Raw genomic sequence first — 24,604 nt, forward strand, 5'->3', positions numbered from 1 at the left:
TTATAAGTGAAAATCCCAACTTGCCCTAAAACTTTAACCGGACGCCGACGCCGACACCGACGCCGATGCTGGGGCGAGTAGTATAGCCCAGCTATTCTTCGAATAGTCGAGCTAAAAACTCACCCGTGTCAATGTTCTCAGGTTAATTGTTAAAAGTTTCGGTTGTTGCACCAAACGTCTCATGGAGGCCGCCATCTTTACCTTGACCTTGAAAACATTACTTTCGAATTTAGACGATTAAATGGAAAAAACTATTACAGAACTCCCGCATTAATAATTAATAAATAAAGAAAGTATATATATTACGCAAGATAAACATAATAAATTGCCATATTCTTTAAAAATACGGTTTTTCCTGTGATTCGCCTATGCGACTTTTTAGTTTACAGACAACAAAATAAATTAAATATAGTGGGTTGCAAATTATACGCAGTTGTTACTTCCCTTTGCAGTATATCACCACTACCGCCGAAGAATACGCTACAAAACGGTCAGCATGTGAAAAACATGTGAAATGTATGATATGGTTATTATAGGTCAACAAAAACTGAATCAACTCTGTTTGGTAGGCGGTATTCAGGGCCCTTTTGCTGATGAGTTGTCGAGAATGACTAATAAGTTGGAACGTGGTACACAGAATCTCAACATTTGGCATAATTCTTTACACAGACTATGAACATAAATAGTTAGATATTATTATATTATATTAGCATGGTTTACATCCTCAATGAAAAATTTAGTATCATGAGCGCGACTATTGATAGAAATGTCTTAAAAAATCTATCAATTTCAAGAGAAGCTACCGAAATTATTTCAGTTGCTTTCAAAATGGATTAAGTTGGCATAGAAAAGATATTTATCCAAATCTTTGATTATAACGACACGTGCCAGGGGGACAATTGTTCGCATATTGATAAAATATTACAATACAAGACATTTAGCGGTTAGCATCTGATATAACACGAAAAGTAGCCTATCTATAGCAACCAGAACAATATGAGGTAACTTGCAATAGGTACATTTTAAGTTCACATTGTCAAATCATTTGTGAGCATGTTTGACACGCCAGTATAAATGGCCTTTATTAAGTATATTTAGTATAACTGAACATTTTTTTGTTATACAATATAGCTAAATATAAACCCTAATTTGAAATAAATAGTTGAGTAAAATCTTAATCACACCGTTTGAGTTTAGCATCTGTTTGGCAATATTTAACGCAGACGAACAAGGATGTGCACATATATCCTGACTAAACAGAGTCACAATATTTCCAGGTTGAAACGATTATCAGGAAATTTACACAGAGAAAACGGAAAGCACAAACCTGGCTGAGCGTACTATTATTATGACGCACCATTTGGGTCAAACGTCATTTGAAGCCGACAGTCGAGCAGAAATAGAGGAGACGTGTACATTGTATACGGCATCTTTTGACGGATACGGTACGTCTAAATACGGACGAACCGATTCGCGTGTCACGGTACTCCATCCCGTATATAGAGCAAGGTGACGTTGAGACAGAGGTTCAGCCGATAAAATCAGCACAATTAGAGTAAAACTCATATGTAATGTCGATGAAAAAGAAATCAACAAGCAAGTTTTGCATTGCTTCCAGAAAGCTCAATGCGGTCACATGTTTCGACACAGAACCCATGGCAAACGTGGATGATGTACGAGTTGAAGTCTGAACAGTACTTCACTAAAACTGGTCTCAGCTCAGGGTACTGGCATATACAGTTAACCGTTGAAGAAAAGAACAGTTATGTAACGGCATTCTCATCCCAGTCTGGAACATATATATTCCGCAAGATGCCGTTCAGTATGGTGTAGTTTGGATCAACCATATCTCGTGGTGACACCGACGACTATGACGATGCTATTCTTGTTGATTCTCAAACAGACATGGGAGCAGCATATGCTCATTGATTTGTATGAAGAAATCAGGCAAACATTTCTCACAGTACGTCAATCACAGCGAAAAGCTATGGAATCACGGTTTACAGGACATTTTGTAAAGGCATTTTAGATTTATTCAACAATATGTATGCATATAACATAGCATGGCATAACATAATAAAAATTTATAAGCATGCTATAAGAATACAGTTATTTTATGTACCAGTAATAATTGCAATAATATCGAAAGTTTATTTTCCACCATTTTCATTACCTCCGACGGACCTAACAAAAATACTGTTGTAACAAGGTAGTCTCGGAAAAGAAACACAAGAAAGTGTTCAGAATAATGAAAGAACAGCTGACAGGGGTGCCAAATGTAACGTGGGAGGCCAACAATACCTAAAGATCCATTCAAAGAAAAGAATGCTCAACCTTGAAGGGGTATATAGGCCTGAACCTCCACACGGAGAACTTGTGATACCAATTTGCATATTACCAACCAAGTACATCGACGTACTATGAACGCAATTCCGCCTTCAGCGGAACGTTACACTATGAATGCACTTCCGGCTACCGCGGAACTTTACATTACTTTCCTCTCCGAGAGGACTCGTCCCGAGTCTTGGCTTGGGAAACTCGTGGGTAAGGTAACTCCGATCTAGCAGTTGTCTTTATCCCACCGCTGCCACCATTTTGTAACGTGCGAGGCAAACAAGGCCAACAAGGCTAAAAAATCCCTTCAGGTAAAAGCATGCTCGACCCTGAAGGGGTTAACTGGTCTTATATAATTATTTAGGCCCTGAACCACCACACAGAGAACTGGTTATGCCAATTTGCATATTAACAACCAAGTACATCAACGTACTATGAATGCATTTCCGCATACAGCGGAACGTTACACCAACTTTTATATTGCCCTACTGAAAAAAAAAACACAACAACAGCATTTATTTTACATGCCGATGCCTCGAAGAGCGGAGTTTGAGCTGTCTTGATACAGCATCACAAAGACGGTTTGTTCCCCTCGCATCTGCCGGCAAACAATGTGGACAAGGGAACAGAACTATTCCACCGGTGATAATGAATGCTTGGAAATGGTCTTATGAACCAAAACGTTTAAAAAAACTTTATGGTAGGCAGTTTGTAAATGAGACAGATCAAGCTCCGCTGGCCAACATTCAGAAGAATAAAGAAGTAAGTGATTGGATAATATAACCTCGGAGTAGGATTAAATATTTGTTATTGGTCCCAGATATAACTACAGATTCAGATTCGGGCTTATTATTCAGCACTGTATCATTATTATTTGTGTAAGTCTTGAGATACCGATTCGCCGATATTAAGTAATTCATCTTCTACAAATTATGCTAAAAGTTAGGTGGCCCCTATATGTTTTCATGCTATGAAAAGAAAATGCAAATTTAGACTCGTTATGTATGTGCTTTCTCTGATTATTGCATAAACATATCTAGTGATATATCAGGACACCCGAAAACACCAGAGCTGACCACTTATGTACATGTCGACACCATATTTGTATTGCATGATTTGTATTTAAACAATCATATTTTCTTACGGTGTTGTATGCACGTGTACTTTTTTGGACAAACTTTGCGCGGACAACATTCTTTGGATTATGTTTATATAGGAATGCGTTTATATAGGAATGCATTAAATATTGAGTATGAACATGCACCTTCAGTTTATTTTCTTACTTGGTATCACTATTTCCACCATTAAGTACTAGAAATGATGCCTTGAATAACCATGAATCTGTGTTTTATATTGTCAGCGTCATATTTCATATCAACAGTGGTGTTGATCATTAAGTGTGTACTGATGAAGTTACTATAACGCTTTATAAAAGATGAGTTTTCGGCATAAAAAATATTTTTTCGAACGTAAATATAAAAAAGCTGTGTTCTGATCTTGTGTCAGTAGTCTTACGAATACCACTGGTTCTCATACATTTATGCGAAAATAGGCTCATTCCAAGACAAAAAATAAAACAGTTATCAAACGGTCCATCGGTTAGAGTACAGCTTTAGTATGTGTTTATACTATACATATTTTACCGCTTGCTAGTGTAAGGAAATTTATTCAAAGAGCAACATGCATTTTAAGCTCTACTTTTGTTTTAATATATCATTTATATAATGGTAAAACGTATAATGTTGAAATGATGTTTGATTTATATGCTGAGTAATTTTTTTAGTAAACTATATAGAATGACTGACCCATATTCGCGCCAAGCTAAACTCACTTCACGAAAACTTTTTAAAATACTTCGACTGTGTAACTAGATACATTTTCATGTTTAGAAAACACAGACATCTTCTGTATGTTTTAGAACATAGATTTTGAGAACTAATTATAAGTGTAACAATGAACAAACTTGCCAAGTTTTTAAGACTCGGAAAAGTACACGTTGTATCAGGCTTACACCGCTCAGAGAGTCTATATATACTTAAATCGCCACGAATAAAGATGTTAACTCTTGTACCACATTTTCTATATATTTTCCGATCCTTAGATAGGTTCCGTCATAACCTTGTTGCATTTGATCTTTGTTTATAGTCAGGTTACCATAGAAAGGTGGTCATTGTGTAAACACACTTTCTAAATGGCTCCAACTGAAAACAATGACATTCCTTAGCCAGTTTCGTATTAATTTCTTCGAATTTCAAGGTCCTTTCAATTTGTTGCTCCATTGCATAGTCAGTTTAAATTAAGACAGTAGTTACATGTACATATTTCTTGACCAGTTTCTTTGTTATCACATTCCAAGGTCCTTTCGTTTTGTTGTTCCGTTGTATACTGAGTTTAAATTAAGACGTAGTTACATGAACATATTTCTTGGCCAGTTTCTTTGTAATCACATTCCAAGGTACTTTCGTTTTGTTGTTCCGTTGCATATTAAGTTTAAATTAAGACAGTAGTTACATGAACATATTTCTTGGCCAGTTTCTTCGTTATAACACACCAAGGTTATTTCGTGTGTTGCTCCGTTGTATATCCAGTTTAAATTATTAAGACTGTAGCTAGTTATATATAGTTACATGAACATATTTCCTGGCCAGTTTCTTCGTTATAACACTCCAAGGTCATTTCGTTTGTTGCTCCGTTGCATATTGAGTTTAAATTAAGACAGTAGTTACATGAACATATTTCTTGGCCAGTTTCTTCGTTATAACACTCCAAGGTCCTTTCGTGTGTTGCTCCGTTGTATATCCAGTTTAAATTATTAAGACAGTAGCTAGTTATAGTTACATGAACATATTTCCTGGCCAGTTTCTTCGTTATAACACTCCAAGGTCCTTTCGTGTGTTGCTCCGTTGTATATTCGGTTTTATTTAAGACAGTAGTTACATGAACATATTTCTTGGCAAGTTTATTTCTCATCGAATTCAATGATCATTTCGTTTGATGCTCCATTGAATATTGAGTTTAATTTAAGACATTAGTAACATGAACAATGTCATCGATCAAGTTTCAGCCTGGGACCAATAAGCATCATGTAGAGTTTAAAATTGTATTTACAAATACATGTTTTTGTTTTTGTTTATTTTGAATAATTGTCTTACACAGTGTACAAACATGAACATTTTGTTTTGATCAACAGTAAAACATTAGATATTTACTATTTTTGTAATAGGACATTTATTTCTTTGTTTGAGATAAACATTTTATGTGTTCTATTTTTTCATAATCTAAATCCCACTTTTTGTCAGTTGAAATAAATAGCTGATAATGTTTTCATTATAGGGTTGTTAAGTATGATAAGCTAAAAAGAATAACAAGACACAGGAGAAAATAACACGCAACTAGAGCGAACACGTGGAATTATATTACTAGAGTCTAGCTAGCTTTCTACTTTCACTTTCGTTTTCCAGCCAATCATATCATTGTCTTGCTCTGACGGAAGCCAGAGTCACGTGATTTTACTTGGACAAAATGTCGGAAGCAGACGCATTGCTGTCTCAGAATCAACGGCCAAGTATTGGCCTTAAGTTCGAGAAGAAGTTGTCCGACACCGAGCGGTCAACAAGGGTAACCATTTCTCTTTTACCATGCATTGCTTTGCCACCACGTTAAGTAGATATCTGTTAAAATTCCATAGAAGAGGATGAGCCCTCGCTGTTTTCGAAGTTTTTAACTCATATACTGAGAATGTCTGTTTACTGTGTTTTCTCATATATTTCATTGAATAGACATGTTTTATCAGTAGCAGTTAATTACCTGACACCCATACATTTAAACGTTTAATTATTCGATATCAAGTAGATTATGCAACATTAAATGATTGTCAATAAACATGAACTGTTTATAAATAGATTGAAGTGTATGTGCACTGAAGTTCATAGTTGTGACAAAGAATACATTTTGTTATTATTATTATTATTATTAGTTATTGTTTTCATTTATTTTATATATGTTAACACAAATGATTTTCTGCCACACACATAGTAACAACTTGACAAAATGATAAATGCAACAGTGTTTCATCCAAAGCGTTATCTTATATTTTATGGGTCAGTGGATAAACTCACTAAGGCAGTGATGTTATGCCAGCAAAAAAGCAAGTGTGCTAATGGATGTTGTTTTTTATCCTTTAAAATAAAGTCCGGCTGTGAAGCAAAGGTCCGTAATTCTATCCTGCTGTCTGAAAATTTCTTTGATTTCATGCACTTTCACCCATATTTTGAAGTTATCTTTGGAAATTTAATTCCAAAATAAATAATAAATTGTTTTCATGTTTCACAAGTACCAATTCTACAACCCCCTGGTTTTGTGCACAGGGTTCTCAAAAGGACAACCCTCAAAGCATCTATTGAGATATTTACAGCTTGCATTCGGTCAATGCATTTGGAATTGTCAACAAAATAATTGGAGGGTGGAAGAATTGTTAAGTAATGTCCTGTTACATTCAATTTTATACCATTTTACTTTGCTTCAGAATATATCAGAAATGTGAACTCTACTGGGTAGTAGGTAAAATCTTCTGCTTTTGAGAGACTTCTCACTTCTCTTCCCTTTTCCCCACAAAATCTACAGCTTTTTAAAAAAAGGCTTTAAACCTGTATTTTACTTACAGCAAGATCATAATATTGTCATTACATAACTGCAGTTTGTCTTGCACACATTGCTGGAGGGCAGAGATTAACATCATGTGTCTACCAGTTAGCATAATGAGCTATTATAAGTACATTGTTTTCATAACATATAAGGTTTACAGTGTTAACTTTATGTACTGCAGTGAGTTCAAAGGCCTTTATCAATAAAACAGAAGCCTCTTAATTCACTCGCACATGGTAGAAATTGCGAGACTAAAACGTGTGCACCTTCCATGGCCGTGAAGCACAGTAAAAATATACATCACCTATAGGCAAATGACAAATGAGTTTGATAGTTTATTTATGAAATTTTCATGATAAAAGTTTGTATTGTAACCACAAAAAGATATGTTATGCTCTATGTAATATTGACTTTCAGCTTTTATCTCACTACTATGATGTCAGAAAATTGAATGTTCAATGAGAGTAGTAGAAATGATTTTCTGTTGTTTTTTTAACATTTAATTTTGAATAAATGAACTTTTCATCAAGAACAGTGATTTTTAATGTCATTTAGTTCCTAAATGTCAGCATGTTCAAAATGACAAGTAAAAAACACCACAGCTAAATGTGACATTTGTACCCTATCCTGCACTTAATGCTTTAACAGTACATGTATATGGGCCATTCGGATTGTTTAAGATGTTTAGCTGTCTTTACACCAGATATGTTCCAAAATGACATATTTTTTTTTTTATGAAAGTTCCTTTTTGTTTAATATTCCATCTAGTAAATGCAATCAAGGTGAATGCAATTACAATTTGAGGTTTGATAATTGATGTATGTCGAAAAATATCATATAACATGTACCTAAAACACACAAATAGACAACAAAACTAAATAAATTACGGAATATGCGCAATCTATAAAATCTATCTCTCTGCACCCAAATTTATCTCTCTTGACCGAAATCTACCTTTCTGGAGAAACAAAACTACAGTACCTCTCTGGCACAGTCTCACATGTCTGGTAAATATGGAACTATTGTACAGCACTGATTTTGCGAAAAAATCTAAGTTTACTTTCCTGGAGTATATATGTATTCAATTTGTGATACAGATATATGTAAAAAAAAGTAAAATTGATTTAAGAGAAAAGAAAGTTCTTTTGTTTCTGTCTGCATCATTATCTACTATGGCCTGATGGAAACATATCTCTTACCCCTGTCATTTGTTATAGTTGGCAATTTATGAAGTCTATTTCTTAAATGTTTGTAATTTTTATGTCAGCTGTATACATTGTAAATAAGATTGAATGATTTAAGTCATAAAATCAAGGTGTACTTGTATGTAAGGACATCTTGCAAATGTCTTCTAATATCATAAAAACAGAACCTAATACTCCTAAAACAACATTACTTTATCCTATTGCTGATTGCAGCTCCTGTCCATTTGATGAATTGCTGGTATTGATCTTTGAAAGCTTCTGATATGTCTCAAAATAGTTTATTCCTGCTGAGAAAACACTGAGAATCCTTACAGAGCCACACTAAACAACAGATACTGTTAGCAAAATGTAATGCTCATTTTTACATTGATAACATAATGAACTAAAACCAACAATTAAACCAATTCTTCAAACCTCGGGTCTGTTTTTTTGTTATAGTTCTGCTACTGACTACTTTAAGGTGTCATGGAACTAATCCAGCCTTTACCAATCTTTGTGTTCAAATTGAGACTGAAATACCTATAGATGTATTACTTTTAGTAGAATTCTAAGTCATCGTTTGTAGGTACCGGTAATATTAAGATAGATGATTGGAAAAATGCACATGACATAGATTTATATTTAAGTGCTATCAAAGATATGTAGAATCTATGGCACTATCACTACATGGGTAGGGGAAGTAGAACCATGTGAATTCTGCTCTTGTTTCTGGACAATGTAACAGACTATTTAAGGGAAGTAACCTAGTATAGACTGTACCAAGTATTACTTAGGTTACATCCCATACTTCGGAACTCCTCGGCAATTTTTATTGAAAACAACCTCGGATGCACACTGGTACATTAGTACTTGAGCAGTAGTAGCATTTTTTAATTATATCGTTAATGAATTGTAGGCTTTTAGCTGGTATTTATTGATATAAGTTCAAATTGATTGCCAGTGAAGTGTATCATTGCAAACATAATTAAAATTCCCAAGAGTTAAGTCATTAAGCTTAACTGTTAATTTAAATTACGACGCATTCTACTTGCAGCAGAATTAAACATTTTGATTTCTGAGTATGTAAACCTTCCATATACACCCAAGGTTGTTTTCGAAAAAAATGGCCGAGGAGCTCCGAATGTGTTCAAAGGAGTTAACAGTGTGAAGTACTTTTTACAGTTTTCTCCCTTGAATAAGACAATTGTAACCGATTGTGAGTGGCACAGATGAAGCATACATAATCATATGCAATAAGGTAAAGTCTTGAAAAGCTGTAAAATATTATCAACATTTATTAAAAGTAAAATATTGAGCAACATTTTCGCAAAGTTGTATGAAAAGTAAAAACAGTAGTACTTTAGTCACAGGATGTGATTATAAAAATGGCAAACTATGTATATAAATGTATTCTAATTTATTCAGCAAGTAATGTTACATACACTGTATTTCCTTTATAAGGACAAAAGACAGGAAAGCGTTTGTCTTAGCTATTTCCGCCTTGGTCATATTATGTCTCAGGTTTATCTGAATTGTAGATGTACAGGATGTCACTTTATGGTATTCATAATTAATTACGTTAAAAGAAGCCTGACTGCGTCTTATGTGGTGTGTATGACATGAACAGCAAGCTTTATTAATTATGTTTTGTGGTGGTGTTTTATCCTTGTGTTTTATTGCAAAACTTTAACCAACAGTCGTTTTAGGTAGCCATGATGTTTTTTGTTATATTTCTTATAATAAAGTCCTGAATAAATATTAATTGTTTCCATATTGAATGTGAATCTCATTTCAAGCAACTAGAAACAGCTTGTCCTTGCTACATTATGTGAGGGTCAGAGCATTTAATTTGCTGACTTAACATTATGTTTTTGATGTTCTGTCTCTTCTTACAAGTAGAAAAAGATGTTTAGAGTTTTTGTTATCCTTTGCCAAATTTGTTTTTATGGTCTAGCTGCCATTGATATATCAATTCATTACAACCAAACTGAATCTTTGCATACTTTCACCTTTGTCATCGTCTATCTGCTAGTATATTTGGTGTTCACTCTGCGGCCTAGCAGCACTGACTCCATTTTCTATAGATCACCAAAAGGAACTGTAACTTATACTTAAAATAATTATTTTGATGCCACTTGGTCAATTTATTGTGTCATAATTGGGCTGTCTTGTCATACTTAGTCATTTACCTATCATATTGTTCATTGTTAATTTGCATTCATGCCATACAAGGTTTAAGTCAGTTTATGTCAGTTGTTATTCTTTTATTGCTCATTATCATTTTATTTGGTGTCATGTTTTTCAGTTGTATTTTTGTTATTTGTTTGTTTGATGTTATATTGTTCATTGCCATTTTGATGTTATATTGTTCATTGTCATTTTGGTTCTATTTGGTTCTATTGTTCATTGTCATTTTGGCTCTTTTGTATATTGTCATTTTTGTTCATTGACATTTGGATATCACGTTTCTTGTTGATTTGCTGTCATTTTGTGCATTGTTGAATTTTGGTCATTCAATTATTGTCAGTTTGCTGTCAAGTTGTTTGTTGTTTATTTACTGTCATGTTGTATATTTCCTGTCATGCTGTTCATTGTTGATATACTCTCATGTTGTTCATTGTCATTGATGATTCACAGCCATGCTGTTCATTGTCATTGATGATTCACTGTCATGTTGTTCATTGTCATTGGATTGATTCACTGTCATGTTGTTCATTGTCATTGATGATTCACTGTCATGCTGTTTATTGTTGATATGCATGTTGTTCATTGTCATTGATGATTCACTGGCATGCTGTTCATTGTTGATATGCTCTCATGTTGTTCATTGTCATTGATGATTCACTGTCATGTTGTTCATTGCCATTGATGACTTACTGTCACGTTGTTCATTGTCATTGATTATGCACTGTCATGTTGTTCAATGTCATTGATGACTTACTGTCATGTTGTTCATTGTCATTGATGATGAACTCTAATGTTGTTCATTGTCATTGATGATTCACTGTCATGTTGTTCATTGTCATTGATGATTCACTGTCATGTTGTTCATTGTCATTGATGATTCACTGTCATGTTGTTCATTGTCATTGATGATTCACTGTCATGTTGTTCATTGTCATTGATGACTCACTGTCATGTCGTTCATTGTCATTGATGATTCACTGTCATGTTGTTCATTGTTATTGATGATTCACTGTCATGCTGTTCATTGTTGATATACTCTCATGTTGTTCATTGTCATTGATGACTCACTGTCATGTTGTTCATTGTCATTGATGATTCACTGTCATGTTGTTCATTGTCATTGATGATTCACTGTCATGTTGTTCATTGTCATTGATGATTCACTGTCATGCTTTTCATTGTTGATGTGCTCTCATGTTGTTCATTGTCATTGATAAAACACTGTCATGTTGTTCATTGTCATTGATGATTCACTGTCATGCTGTTCATTGTTGATATGCTCTCATGTTGTTCGTAGCCATTGATGATTCACTGTCATGCTGTTCATTGTCATTGATGATTCACTGTCATGTTGTTCATTGACTATTGCTGTCAAAGTATGCATTTCTTTTGCTGTTAAAATGTTATTTTGATTAAAAACATTAATTTGTGCATGATTAACATAGGGTGGTTTTTATTTGTTTGTAGACTTCATTAGAATTTGATTGATTGTTTGTTTTTAGCAGCTATTAACTTAAAACTAATTTATGGGCGAGGAAATATCTGATTACTTTCTTTTATCAATGTTTGTTTAGGAATGCATGAACCGCAAAGTGTAAATATAAACTGATATAATTCATTTGAATGTAAATAGTTACAACTTTCTTTTTACAAGCTATGTAAGTGTAGAAATATAATAAATTGTTCTACATGTACCTTGCAGAGGTTCCTTGTGAGTTTTGAAAAGTTGTTGCTACATTTTCGCCGGGGGTCAAGGAAACCGTGTTAGGGCCCCCGCCAGATCAAAGGCAGTATATATCGAAATGACTTATATAAACCTTTTTGACATTTCTTAACCCCCCATTATGATAAAAAATATTTTAATTGAAAGCTTAATCATATTCAATTGAAGAAAAGGGAGGTAATAAGACTATATAAAATATTATTATTGACATATTAAATTGGCGATTTTACACTAAACAACATTGATTTTCATTGGAATGCAAATGTTCATTTGGAAATGTTCAGCATTTTTCTATAGTTATTTCTCAAGTCTTTAACCTCATAAAGAGTCTGGCAACTGCTCAGGTACTGTTTGTGCAAAGTGCTATGCTCCGCCCACTTATCTACATCATTAGCATATAGTGAGTCAGTGGTCAAGTTAAGGGTTCCCATGGTATTTCCAATCCATTTCTGTTTAATAAAGCATCATATGAGCCTTAGGGTTTTATAAACATTATCATAGATATATCCCCACAGTTATTTTTCCTCTCCATTTATTTAATCCTTAGTGGCACTGGGACTTTAATAAATGAGAAATCTGATTTCAAAGAGTTTTAAGAATCTGTTAACTGGAGAGTTCTTGATGTTTGGCAATTTTACAGGAGATTGGACTCAACGTTTCTTTATTTTACTAGGCGTACTGACTTCTGAGCAAGCCGTTTTGACCAGTTATTCATGATCTGAAAATGCAGAATATATACAATCTTGGCTTCATACCTACATAACAAACTGAAAATCCTTGGATATTAGTTTTTCACTTTGCATAATAAGCGTTTGATCTGGCTATTGAATTGCAACATCTGAAAGCCATAATCATTCAAGGATGTCATTGTTAATCCATGGAAGCAATACAGTTAACCCAGCCATGACTGCATTGCCCAATTACAGCTTCATTTACTTCAGAGTCTGTTCCATTATCATGAAGGCCACTTATTGCGCTGCTAAAGTCATTTAAAAAAAATATTATGAAAATATCATTATCACCATAAAACTCCTTAATTTGAAATATTTTCTCCACTAGTGCGATTTTGTTGCAACTGGCTATTGCTAGCAGGAACCTTACTTGCCCGTCCTAGTGCCTTGAAGATATGTGAGAGATATAAGGCCTTCCAAAGATTGGTGAGCAATATAGGGCTGTCCTGGCCCTCCCAAAAGATATGTGAACAGTATAGAGCTGTCCTGGCCTCCCCAAAAGATATGTGAAAAATATAGGGTTGTCCTGGCCCTCCCAAAAGATATGTGAACAATATAGGGCTGTCCTGGCCCTCCCAAAAGATATGTGAACAATATAGGGCTGTCCTGGCCTTCCCAAAAGATATGTGAACAATATAGGGTTGTCCTGGCCCTCCCAAAAGATATGTGAACAATATAGGGCTGTCCTGGCCCTCCCAAAAGATATGTGAACAATATAGGGCTGTTCTGGCACTCACAAAAGATATGTGAACAATATAGGGCTGTCCTGGCCCTCCCAAAAGATATGTGAACAATATAGGGCTGTCCTGGCACTCACAAAAGATATGTGAACAATATAGGGCTGTCCTGGCCCTCCCAAAAGATATGTGAACAATATAGGGCTGTCCTGACATTCCCAAAAGATATGTGAACAATATAGGGCTGTCCTGGCACTCCCAAAGATATGTGAACAATATAGGGCTGTCCTGGCACTCCCAAGAGATATGTGAACAATATAGGGCTGTCCTGACACTCCCAATAGATAGGTGAGCAACATAGGGCTGTCCTGGCACTCCGAAAAGATATGTGAACAATATAGGGCTGTCCTGACACTCCCAATAGATAGGTGAGCAACATAGGGCTAGTCTGGCACTCCCAAAAGATAGGTGAGCAACATAGGGATATCCTGGAACTCCCAAAAGATAGTTGAGCAATATATGGCTATCCTGGCCCTCCCAAAAGATAGGTCAGCAACATTGGGCTAGTCTGGCACTCCCAAAACATAGGTGAGCAACATAGGGCTGTCCTGGCACTCCCAAAAGATAGGTGAGCAACATAGGGCTTGTCTGGCACAGCCAAAACATAGGTGAGCAACATAGGGCTGTCCTGGCACTCCCAAAAAATAGGTGAGCAACATAGGGCTATCCTGGCACTCCCAAAAGATAGGTGAGCAACATAGGGCTATCCTGGCACTCCCAAAGCATAGGTGAGCAACATAGGGCTGTCCTGGCCCTCCCAAAATATAGGTAAGCAATATAGTGCTATCCTAGCACTCCCAAAATATAGGTGAGCAATATAGGGCTATCCTGGCCCTCCAAAAAGATAGGAAAACAATATAGGGCTATCCTGGCCCTCCCAAAAGATAGGTGAGCAAGACAGAACCATTGTTGCTCTCCTAAAAGAAAGGTAGCACTAAAAGGCCATAATGGCCCTCCCTAAAGGTTGATTAGCAATATAGGACTGTTTTGGCACAGGATATAAAATGTATTTGATTGACTCTAAAAGTACTCTTTGTTGTGATATTTTTGTGTGAATTCAATGACAGTGTATCACCCACCTATCTTCATGTACAAGCAACTCTGTTAGAACTAAACAGTTTCCATTTATCCATTATTCATGATCAGTTTTTCTGTTGCTTGCATTTGCAGACAAACATTTGCTGCATTGGAAATTGAATGAATGGAAATCTGACAGGGACATGTAAATGTTTAATTAATTAAAGTAGGATAAAAAAAATTGTAAATGAAATATTTTACTTTTAACTTGTTAGGCTTTGAGATTTTCAAAAGAAATGTTTTCTCTTCATGAACTTGAACACGGTATTTATCCGTAACATGAGGATGTTTTTAAAGTGAAGGACAGTGTGTTCAAAAGCAACATTACCAAATATTATTTTCTCATCAAGGTTTTTATGACTTTAGAAAAAAAAAATATTGAAAGGTTTTCTACGATGTTAAGGTTTCTATGGGAATTGAATATGAAATGAAGACTTATTAATTATAAGAAAGGAATGTGATGGCCAGGCTCATCAGATTATAATGTGAAAGAAATGAATATGAAATGAGGCTGGCGGATATGTTAGATTTTGAATGCGGTAATGATATTGTTAATACTTATAATGCGGGTGTTGAAGTAATCAAATGTAGATCAAAGGTGTACTTGTACTCAAAATAGCTGACTCAACACCATTTAAATTTTATGTAAGCAATTATTTTTCATAACCTTTTTCTAATGCTTTTTGTCAAAATGATGCATTTTCTATAAATTTTTTGAAATAAAGCTCTGTTAAAAGATTTTTATCATGTATAAACACTGAATCAAGTATTTCATATGTTCATATTTCACACAAACTTATTTTTGCTGATGTCTTACCCTATTAAATGTGAACAAATCCTTTTAATTTATATCCTGATTATTATAGTTAAGTTTGTGAATATGTTCACCATTTTTGCAAAGATATGCAAGACTTTTCCTTCATTACATAAATTTCTTGCAAGTATGCCCTTGTTGATATTCTTTTTCAATGTACCTATGTTAAACCAGATGAACAAACTCATTTCTAGGTAAAGGTTAGCCAATCTGTTGTGCATGATAATTATATATTTAAGCAACAAGTAAGCAATACTTCAATTCCATTTACAATTTTTTCATCCTGTATAATGGTTTAAACAACCTTCAACAAAAGACGAACAATATTTTATTAAAACTTTGATTTTATTATTATTGCATTTTTTTATTATTTCAAGTTATTAAATTACACCAAACATGATTTCCACGTTGAAGTGGTTTTGAACAAATTTCATAATTGTTTTTACCGAAGTGATTGAGTGTAATATCTACACTTTTTTGATAAAAAATATCCATGAAGATCTACTATTTGTAAAATAAATTTTCTTGTTAAAGCTGCACTCTCACAGATTAACCGTTTTGAAAACATTATTATTTTTTGTCTTGGAATGAGCCAAATTTGACCAAATATCTGATCACAGTTGTTCATATTTCTGTTTGAAAGTTAATGTTTTATATCTATAAGCGTTACTAACACTTTAAGAAAAAATGCATAAAACATCATTTTTTGGACATTATATGAAAACCTGAGATCTGATATTTTGTCAGCGGACTTCTATCACTGATTTCCATGCATTATTGCAAAAAATGGCTCATTCTAAGACAAAAAAAGACAGTCAAAACGTTCAGTCTGTGAGAGTGCAGCTTTATAAAACAATACAAGGATAATTAATGGTTACTCACAGTAGGAGCTTGTCTCTTCATCCATTTTCTTGAAAGTCTCAGTTATTGTTGCCTTCCAGAACATTTTAATTATTTTTTTTGACACTTGCTTCTGTCTGTCGCATCTCCACTATTCATTGGCTTCCATTGGCTGCAAGAAGAAATGCGATACTTTGGCACAAGTTGCTTCTTGAAGACATGTCCACTGGAAGTTGTAAATGTTAAAACCATATCTCTTACTGGCTTTATCTTGAGAGAAAAAAATGGTATAACCTATTTCTCAATTGCTTAAGTTAATGCAAACAGTACTCATTGCTTAGTCCAGATAATATGCTGCAATATTTGGGCATGTAAAGTAAGACAAGTGATTATACTTCACATATCAACCACTGCCCCCACTGATTGTGGGGTCATTATAAAGTAATGTACTGATAAATTGGAAAATTATGATATTGTTTAAGGGAAGACCTGGTTTTTTGTTGATATATCTGTGAATGGATACTGACCTTGATGTGATAATATATGAGATGTCAACTGATTTGAAAGTATTTAACTAGTCCAGTTTCATAGAAAGTCAACTGGATATCGGATAAATCAATTACGTGGTAGCTAATTATAATCACAGAGAATAATAAACACTAATGAGCTAAAACCTGGTTCACATGTGCAAAATTACTAAATAGTTGACAGTTACTATAGAATTTTTTTGTTTGTGACATAAATACGAAAGAAGTACTTGAAAAAAGAAACTTTAGGAATTAAAGTATAATCTCTTATGAAATTTATACTCACAAAGAGGACCGTTATAGCCTAAGTATCGGAGTAACCAGCCATCACAGCAGTAGCAGTGCATGAGTGATTCACAAAAGTTGAAGTAAAGAGGGACACATTTATGAACGACAAGGCTGTAAATTATACCTTCGAGGTTGACAAGCGAAGAGGTGTAACTGGCACTCAGGAGGCAGCCTATCATTGGGGACATTTTGAAAGTCAGGTGCTCAGACTACATTGTCACTTTTGACGTAGACAGGCTTGTTAAACTTTAGCTGAACAACCAAGATCATTCAAGCTGGCGTCATCAAAATCACCAGGACTTGAAACTGTGTATGAGGAGCAAGGGAAGACTCGGATAGTCAACGGTCAATCAAACATGTCGTCAGCTTCACTACAGATGCAGCCTATGCTGTCAAGGGGCCGCCGTCCGTCCGCAGCAGTGGTCGAAGCTGATTTTGCCGCTCTGCGTGAGGGAAAGGTAACTGTAAGGAATTTTGTTCATGGAAGATGTACAAATATAAATTATTGATTTTCAAGTTTGATGGGACAATAATATAGAGTGTAGTGATTCAAGAGTTTTTCTATGAAACATTTTTTCTGATATATATTTTTGAACATTGTGTTGAACGCGAGTGTCTGAATATTCTAATATAAGATCAATTATACTTATAGTTATTATATTCTGCAAACTCCCTTTATGTTGAACTCTGATGTCTTTGAACTGTGACATCTGTATTACAGTCATAGACAGGCATATGCAGATACATAGTTACCTGCCATTAATTGATTGACAAATAAATTATTGATGAATCATAATTGATGTTTTCTTTCATCAGTTATTAAGTCAATATATCTGATTTATAAACTATTGAAATAATGAAAGTTCATTTTTTTTTTAAAGATATGATTATTTGATTTAATTGGTACCATTTAAGAGATTAGTTGAAATTTGATCGTTTTATGTCAACAAGTCAACTACATGTCATTTGAGGAGAGTTTTACTCAAATATATGAAATAGAAAAATGACCAAGGAACAATGATGTATATACAGTTTAAAACATATTTAAAACAAATTTGATCTAGACTGAACCTCAAGAGACATATTATACGTGAAGGAAGTTGTTTGGTTACTCATATTTTGAAATTTTAATTAATTTGATTGACCATTTAGGTCTGTAAATAATAAATACTTGCAATATAATGTAATAAGGTGATGGTTACAGCCTGTAGTTGGTTCCAGTGGTACTCTGTCCTTAATCTGGATATGTTTGTGCAAGGTCAGGTGCCCTGACTAGACAGGGTGTTAAAATGTGAAGATATGGCCATCTAAGATTTCTTTATTGTTGCTTTTGTTGATTCTCAATTTGTTATTTTCTGATTATCAAAGAGGTGAATACAACTTCAAGAAACTCATACAGGGATTGCATGCATTTAATTAAAGATGAACAGAAAACACTTTGTATACATGGGGTATTTGAGAAATGTTTAGGCTATTTTTCATAATTTTATGTTGGAAAACAGTTGACAAGTATAATGGGATTTTACGACAACCTTTGACATACTCCTCCTCATCATTTTGGTAATTATAATTAGGGTCCAGCCTTATTATTGTACATTATAGTCAGAAATGATAGAATGGTAAATGACCATTGTCAAGCAGAATTTATGTAACTTACCATGATAATGGCTCCTTATGGTCATTTTGAATTTCAATAATAAATAATGCAATTGGTGCATTGTATGTAATAAATTGGTCACATGTCAGCAAGTACAACTGATATAGCAGTAACTGGTTCTGGAATGAAAAGTCGTAAATGTCTGACAGTTGACATGATTTATTGTATTGTTTAATACCTGCATCTGAATAAACTCAACTATTAGGAGCTCTGGAAAAATGTGAAAAAAGACCAAACTAAAAAAAATAAAATGGTTAGACATGACTGTCCCTGGTCAAGATCTATTGAAAAATTGTTAAGCATTGAAGACTAATGATTTAGGATTTCTTGTTTTTCGAGGTGCAAAGTATTAAAAAAGTTCCACAGTTGTGATAACCTTGGTGAAACATTTACTAACCTTGTCTCTGGATTTTTTAAAACTATGTTTATATATTAAGTTGTTAAAGGTTAATCACTCAAAATTTATGTTTATTATATAATTATGTGTATGTATTGGTTTTGAATAAGTGTCACTTTAAGCAAAAATTAAACCTAAATCATTATTGTTGAAACTTCATGATACTGGTTTTTATATTAAATAAAAGGTAAAAAAAGCATGGCTGTAAGCGGGAGATCAGAGTTCAATGGTCTTGTAAAGTAGGCGGACAGTAGGCACCATCTCAGTATATTTGACATTTCAAGCATATTCGTTCTTTTTGTATATCACATTTAAACTTATGTACCATAATTCATGTATTATAAAGTTGCCAGTATACAATCGTATCATGTTGTATGTCTTTGAAGGCACTCAGGGATGTTTAAGGACTATAAATTTATATCAGAACCTTTGTAAAATTGTTACTGTACAAATCATGGCCTCAGTGCAAGGTGGACATAATTCCATCAACTTTTGTGTTGAGTTACATCTTGTGCTGAGGCCTTGAAATATAGTGTTGCAGATAATAAAAATTATCATCATTTTTTTAATCTAAAAAATTCTATTTAAACACAAGCTTGACTATATAAATATGTAAGGAAACTTATTATCTTAATGATTTATTGTTTTAAGCAGAGTTTTGGTTTTTAAACAAAGACAGCATTGTTTTAGCATCGGTAAGATCTTGATTTGTGCATAATTAATTTACCTGTCCTGTGGTTTTTTTTCATGAGTGAGTCATGATTATTAACATTCATGATGATCATGCAGCCATAGAAATATGTCGCCATGATGATCATGCAGCCATAAAATATGTTGCCATGTTGATCATGCAGCCATAGACATATGTCCCCATGATGATAATGCAGCCATAGACATATGTCCCCATGATGATAATGCAGCCAAAGACATATGTCGCCATGATGATCATGCAGCCAAAGACATGCAGTCAAAACTCATTGGCTCAATATTCCAGGGAACAGCCAAAATACTTAGAGCTTCGAGAATATCAAGCCAAGCGGGATTGTTTACTGAATGTGTTTTTTAACCAGGTTTTCACAAAGTGAAACCTGGTTATTAGAATGTTGAACGTCGTTGTTCAGGCAGCGGACGGCCGGGCGGCGTCAAACTCACCTATGAAACTGAATAAATTCAGTAAGGGTTGACATATCTTGACCAAACTTGGTCTATAGGAAGAGTTTATGGATACCTTTCATGGGATTGCGTTTGGGGTCCCTAGGACACGGTCACTGTTACTAAAAATAGAAAAACGGTTGAAATTGAATAACTTTAGTTAGGGTCCACATATCTTGACCAAACTTGGTATAAAGAAAGAGTTTATGAATACCATTCATTGGATTGCGTTTGGGGTCCAGAGGGTCAAGGTCAATGTCAAGGTCACTGTTACTAAAAATAGTAAAACAGACACAGGCTGAAGGTCTTTTGGCAATCATTGAAAACCGGGTTTCGTCGCATTGCTGTGTTTCTTGTTTCTTTAATATGTTAAAGAACGTCTTGTTTACCTTTATTTCTTATTTTCTACGTTATTTCCGCAAAAGAAAAGTATTGATTGGACATCGTCATCGTACAGTTCCCAACAGCAAATCGAATTGATTTTCGCCTTCTGCTAAATGAAGTCAAGCAAACAAGTCAAAATGTGAAATTCTTACCAGAGACCGCGAAAATAACAAAAAGCCAAGCAAACAAAGTGTGAAATTCTTACTTGGGACCACCAAAATGACATCAAGCGTGGAGAAATATCAACCCCCAAGATATTGAGCCATCAGATTGGATTTTATATGAACATATATTAAAAAAATTGGTCCTTTTAATCTTGTTCGAGCAACGAGGATATCGAGCCATGCGACATCCAGCCAATGAGTTTCGACTGTATGTCGCTACGATAATCATGCAGCCATAGACATATGTCGCCATGATGATCATGCAACCATAGACATATGTCGCTACGATAATCATGCAACCATAGACATATGTCGCTACGATAATCATGCAACCATAGACATATGTCGCTACGATAATCATGCAACCATAGACATATGTCGCCATGATGATCATGCAACCATAGACATATGTCGCCATGATGATCATGCAACCATAGACATATGTCGCCTTGATGATCATGCAACCATAGACATATGTCGCCATGATGATCATGCAACCATAGACATATGTCGCCATGATGATCATGCAACCATAGACATATGTCGCCATGATGATCATGCAACCATAGACATATGTCGCCTTGATGATCATGCAACCATAGACATATGTCGCCATGATGATCATGCAGCCATAGACACATGTCGCCATGATGATCATGCAACCATAGACACATGTCGCCATGATGATCATGCAGCCATAGACATATGTCGCCATGATGATCATGCAGCCATAGACATATGTCGCCATGATGATCATGCAGCCATAGACATATGTCGCCATGATGATCATGCAACCATAGACATATGTCGCCATGATGATCATGCAACCATAGACATATGTCGCCATGATGATCATGCAACCATAGACATATGTCGCCATGATGATCATGCAACCATAGACACATGTCGCCATGATGATCATGCAGCCATAGAAATTTGGAAGACAAACCAGACAAGCTTGACATAAAAAGCCCCAACAGGCCCTGTTATATAAAAAATCCGAATTTCATCAGACTTGTACTTAAATAGACCTCTAATCATGAAACAGCCATTCAATCATTTTTGCGAGTGTTCCCTTTTTTATGTCTATACATTTTCGCGTATATTAAAACAGTATGAAGTAAGCAGAGCTAGGCTGTAAAGTAACTAGCATGCAGATATATATCAATGCTTTTCACCGAAAATATATAGCCACTAGTTCTTGACGGCATGGTACAAAACAGCTATGTAAGCCTCTTTCCTTGTGATTGAAATTTATAATAATACACTCCCCCTGAAGCGCACATTTTCTACTTAGCAGTTATATTACTTTATATAGGCCAAATCAAAATTATCTTTGGTCCCGTTTTAATGCTTTATGATCATAAAAAGCAACTGTTCTGTCATGTGATGTTGTTTACCAATTCAATTTCCTTGATTTTTATTCCCAATTTAACAGTTTAAGCCATCATAAAAGTGTATTCTTTGATGCAGTTGAAACAGAATATTCATCATGACCCATTCATCAAAATTAGCACAAGGCGGCTATTAAAATGCTCTCCCAGCTTGCTGATTTTCTAATTTTGTAATGCCAAGCACTGATGTGTTAAAATTCTGGCTTGTTCATCCAAAAGCCATATTTTTATTATTGGTGTTCTTTCATATTACTTCTAGTTCCATTTCTGTAATTATTGTCTAGGTTTGTCTGAAGATATCCATATCTCTCTTGAAAAATAGGAGTTTTTAAATGTGTTTGCCATCTCAATTTAATTTGTCTGTCATTTGGGAATGTGAAATAACATAGTGCAGAATTGTACAGGGAATCCCAGATGTCTAACAATGTTCTTTGGAACTTCAGGGAATGTTAATACCAGTAGTACAGTTATTATTTGCCATTGATTACAATTTCTTCACCTTCTCCTCTCATTGCACCCAAACACCTGCCCAACACTCCCACCTACCATCTCCACCAGTTTAAATTGCCTTGCCTGTTGTCAGGTTTTTGAAATGATGACATTGCTGGTAAACCCAGACTCCAGATATTGTCCAATATATATCAGTTTGTTATAACCTCAGAGTTATGGCCTCTTTTCAAAGAAACAATTTGCCATTCCTGTGTCAAGGCAGAATTTGGGGGTATTTGTCACTCCTGTGACAGCTCTATTTAGTTCAACCATGATTGAAGGACGCTTTTTCAACTGATAGTACAAGCTGGCAAAGGTTAAAGACTTGATTTGATCTCCTTCATCGTTTTGATGGTCAGTAACAAGTTCAAAGGACCCCGGATTATTTTGACAATTTAGCCATAGGTCTACCTATCATGCAAGAGGTCATGGTTCAAGCCCTTGCACAGTTATGCTCACCTGTACCTGTGTCCAATACTGTTTTTTACTCAGGTAATTGTCTTTGACTGACTTAGCATAAAAAGTTCTTATTTGCCTAGTGTGATAAATAATACTTAAGCTTTATCCCAATCTTTCATATTTTTTTCTTGTTTTTTTCCCAATCAACCCTGTAGGATGTATTTTCAAGAATTTCTGATGAAATCAAACTATTCTCAGCTCAAGGATTATCAAAGTTTGTTTTCATTCACTCACTGGTGCGCACCAGCTTCAAAATATAATGCAGGCTTTAAACGACAGCACAAAATCAAGTCTCAACAAAATATGAAAACATCTCTCTCCTCTATAAATTAGGACACATACACCATTTTAGTAAGTGGGCACCTTAAAATCATTTAATGCCAAGGACCGACACATTTATTTTGGCAGTAAGATTTGACACGCCAATTAATTAAGGAAAAGAAAACATATTCTCAGTCAAACTTGTTATTCATTTCCTTTTTTTCCCTAAAACAAACCTCTAGAATTAGGATTTTATGATTTGATTTGTGTCTTTGAGTATAGCTTTTTGGAATAACATTGACATTTTTCTCTTTCCTTCATCTTAACTGACTTGTTCAGTTTTGGGAAGAAGAATGCTGCAGAAGATTTGACAAGAACAGAAAACAAGTACAAAGTGCATACGATTTTGCACCATTCTGCTTGTTTATTGAGCACGTCATTTAAAAAAAGAGTTGAGTGCATGTAGTTAAAAGCAATTGCACGGTTTCCATTTTGTGAACAAGAAAGCTGACAAACGGTCCAATTTCATCTCCTGCATATCCCCTAAAAGAGCCCCTCAAGAGAGATAACGCAGTCTCGGTTAATTATTCAATTTTACTGCATGATATTCAGGAACAATACCAAAGCTTTTTTTATAAAGGTCTTGAAAAGGTTTCAATTCTGCTTTTATCAAATCCAGTTTGAACTTGTGTTTGATATTCTGTTAGGTAACCTAACTCAAAGGTTTTTACCTAATCTTTAAGACAAGAAAATTTATCATAGGGATACGAGATGCACTTATCTGGACCTTTATGTAAGCAATATTTCATTTAAGACTAAATAACATGATGGAGTGCAACTAGTGCACAAGACACATTACTGTAAATATTGATTCACAAACTTTCAGATGCAGTATGGAACCATATGTATGGAAAATGATGTTTTAAAAATATTACCGTATTTACCAGTAAGTGGAGAGAATTTTTATAATACTGTCAAATACAAATGATAAAATATGGTTACAAGTACTAAGACGTTATTGACCAGCTGTGTGACAAAACTATCACCATGGTCCTTGAATTTATTTGCAGTTAATGACTGCCATTGAACCTCATTGTTTTTAATGTGGTAAATAAGTACTGCCTCTTGTTCCTCAACTTTCTGATCCAAGACAACCTATTA

The 24,604-nt window shown here is 34.7% G+C and overlaps 2 protein-coding genes across 6 annotated transcripts in view; one reads left to right on the forward strand and one right to left on the reverse strand.

Moving 5' to 3' along the window:
• Positions 1-227, reverse strand: part of LOC128218463 (isocitrate dehydrogenase [NAD] subunit gamma, mitochondrial-like) — a 43,165-nt gene extending 42,938 nt beyond the window's left edge. For all 3 annotated transcript variants that reach the window (XM_052926135.1, XM_052926136.1, XM_052926138.1), the window contains exon 1: positions 124-227. In XM_052926135.1, the coding sequence (XP_052782095.1) occupies positions 124-195 (72 nt within the window). In that variant the 5' untranslated portion in view covers positions 196-227. The remainder of the gene's footprint in view (positions 1-123) is intronic.
• Positions 228-5,827: 5,600 nt separating this feature from the next.
• Positions 5,828-24,604, forward strand: part of LOC128217050 (S-adenosylhomocysteine hydrolase-like protein 1) — a 69,536-nt gene continuing 50,759 nt past the window's right edge. Inside the window, exon 1 of one of the 3 annotated variants that reach the window (XM_052923895.1) lies at positions 5,828-5,952. In XM_052923895.1, the coding sequence (XP_052779855.1) occupies positions 5,857-5,952 (96 nt within the window). In that variant the 5' untranslated portion in view covers positions 5,828-5,856. Of the gene's footprint in view, positions 5,953-17,240; positions 17,551-24,604 lie in introns of those variants that run through there. The other 2 variants (XM_052923892.1, XM_052923893.1) reach the window with 2 other exon arrangements.

The sequence above is a fragment of the Mya arenaria genome, chromosome 14 (genome assembly GCF_026914265.1).
Source record: "Mya arenaria isolate MELC-2E11 chromosome 14, ASM2691426v1".
Taxonomy (NCBI): domain Eukaryota; kingdom Metazoa; phylum Mollusca; class Bivalvia; order Myida; family Myidae; genus Mya; species Mya arenaria.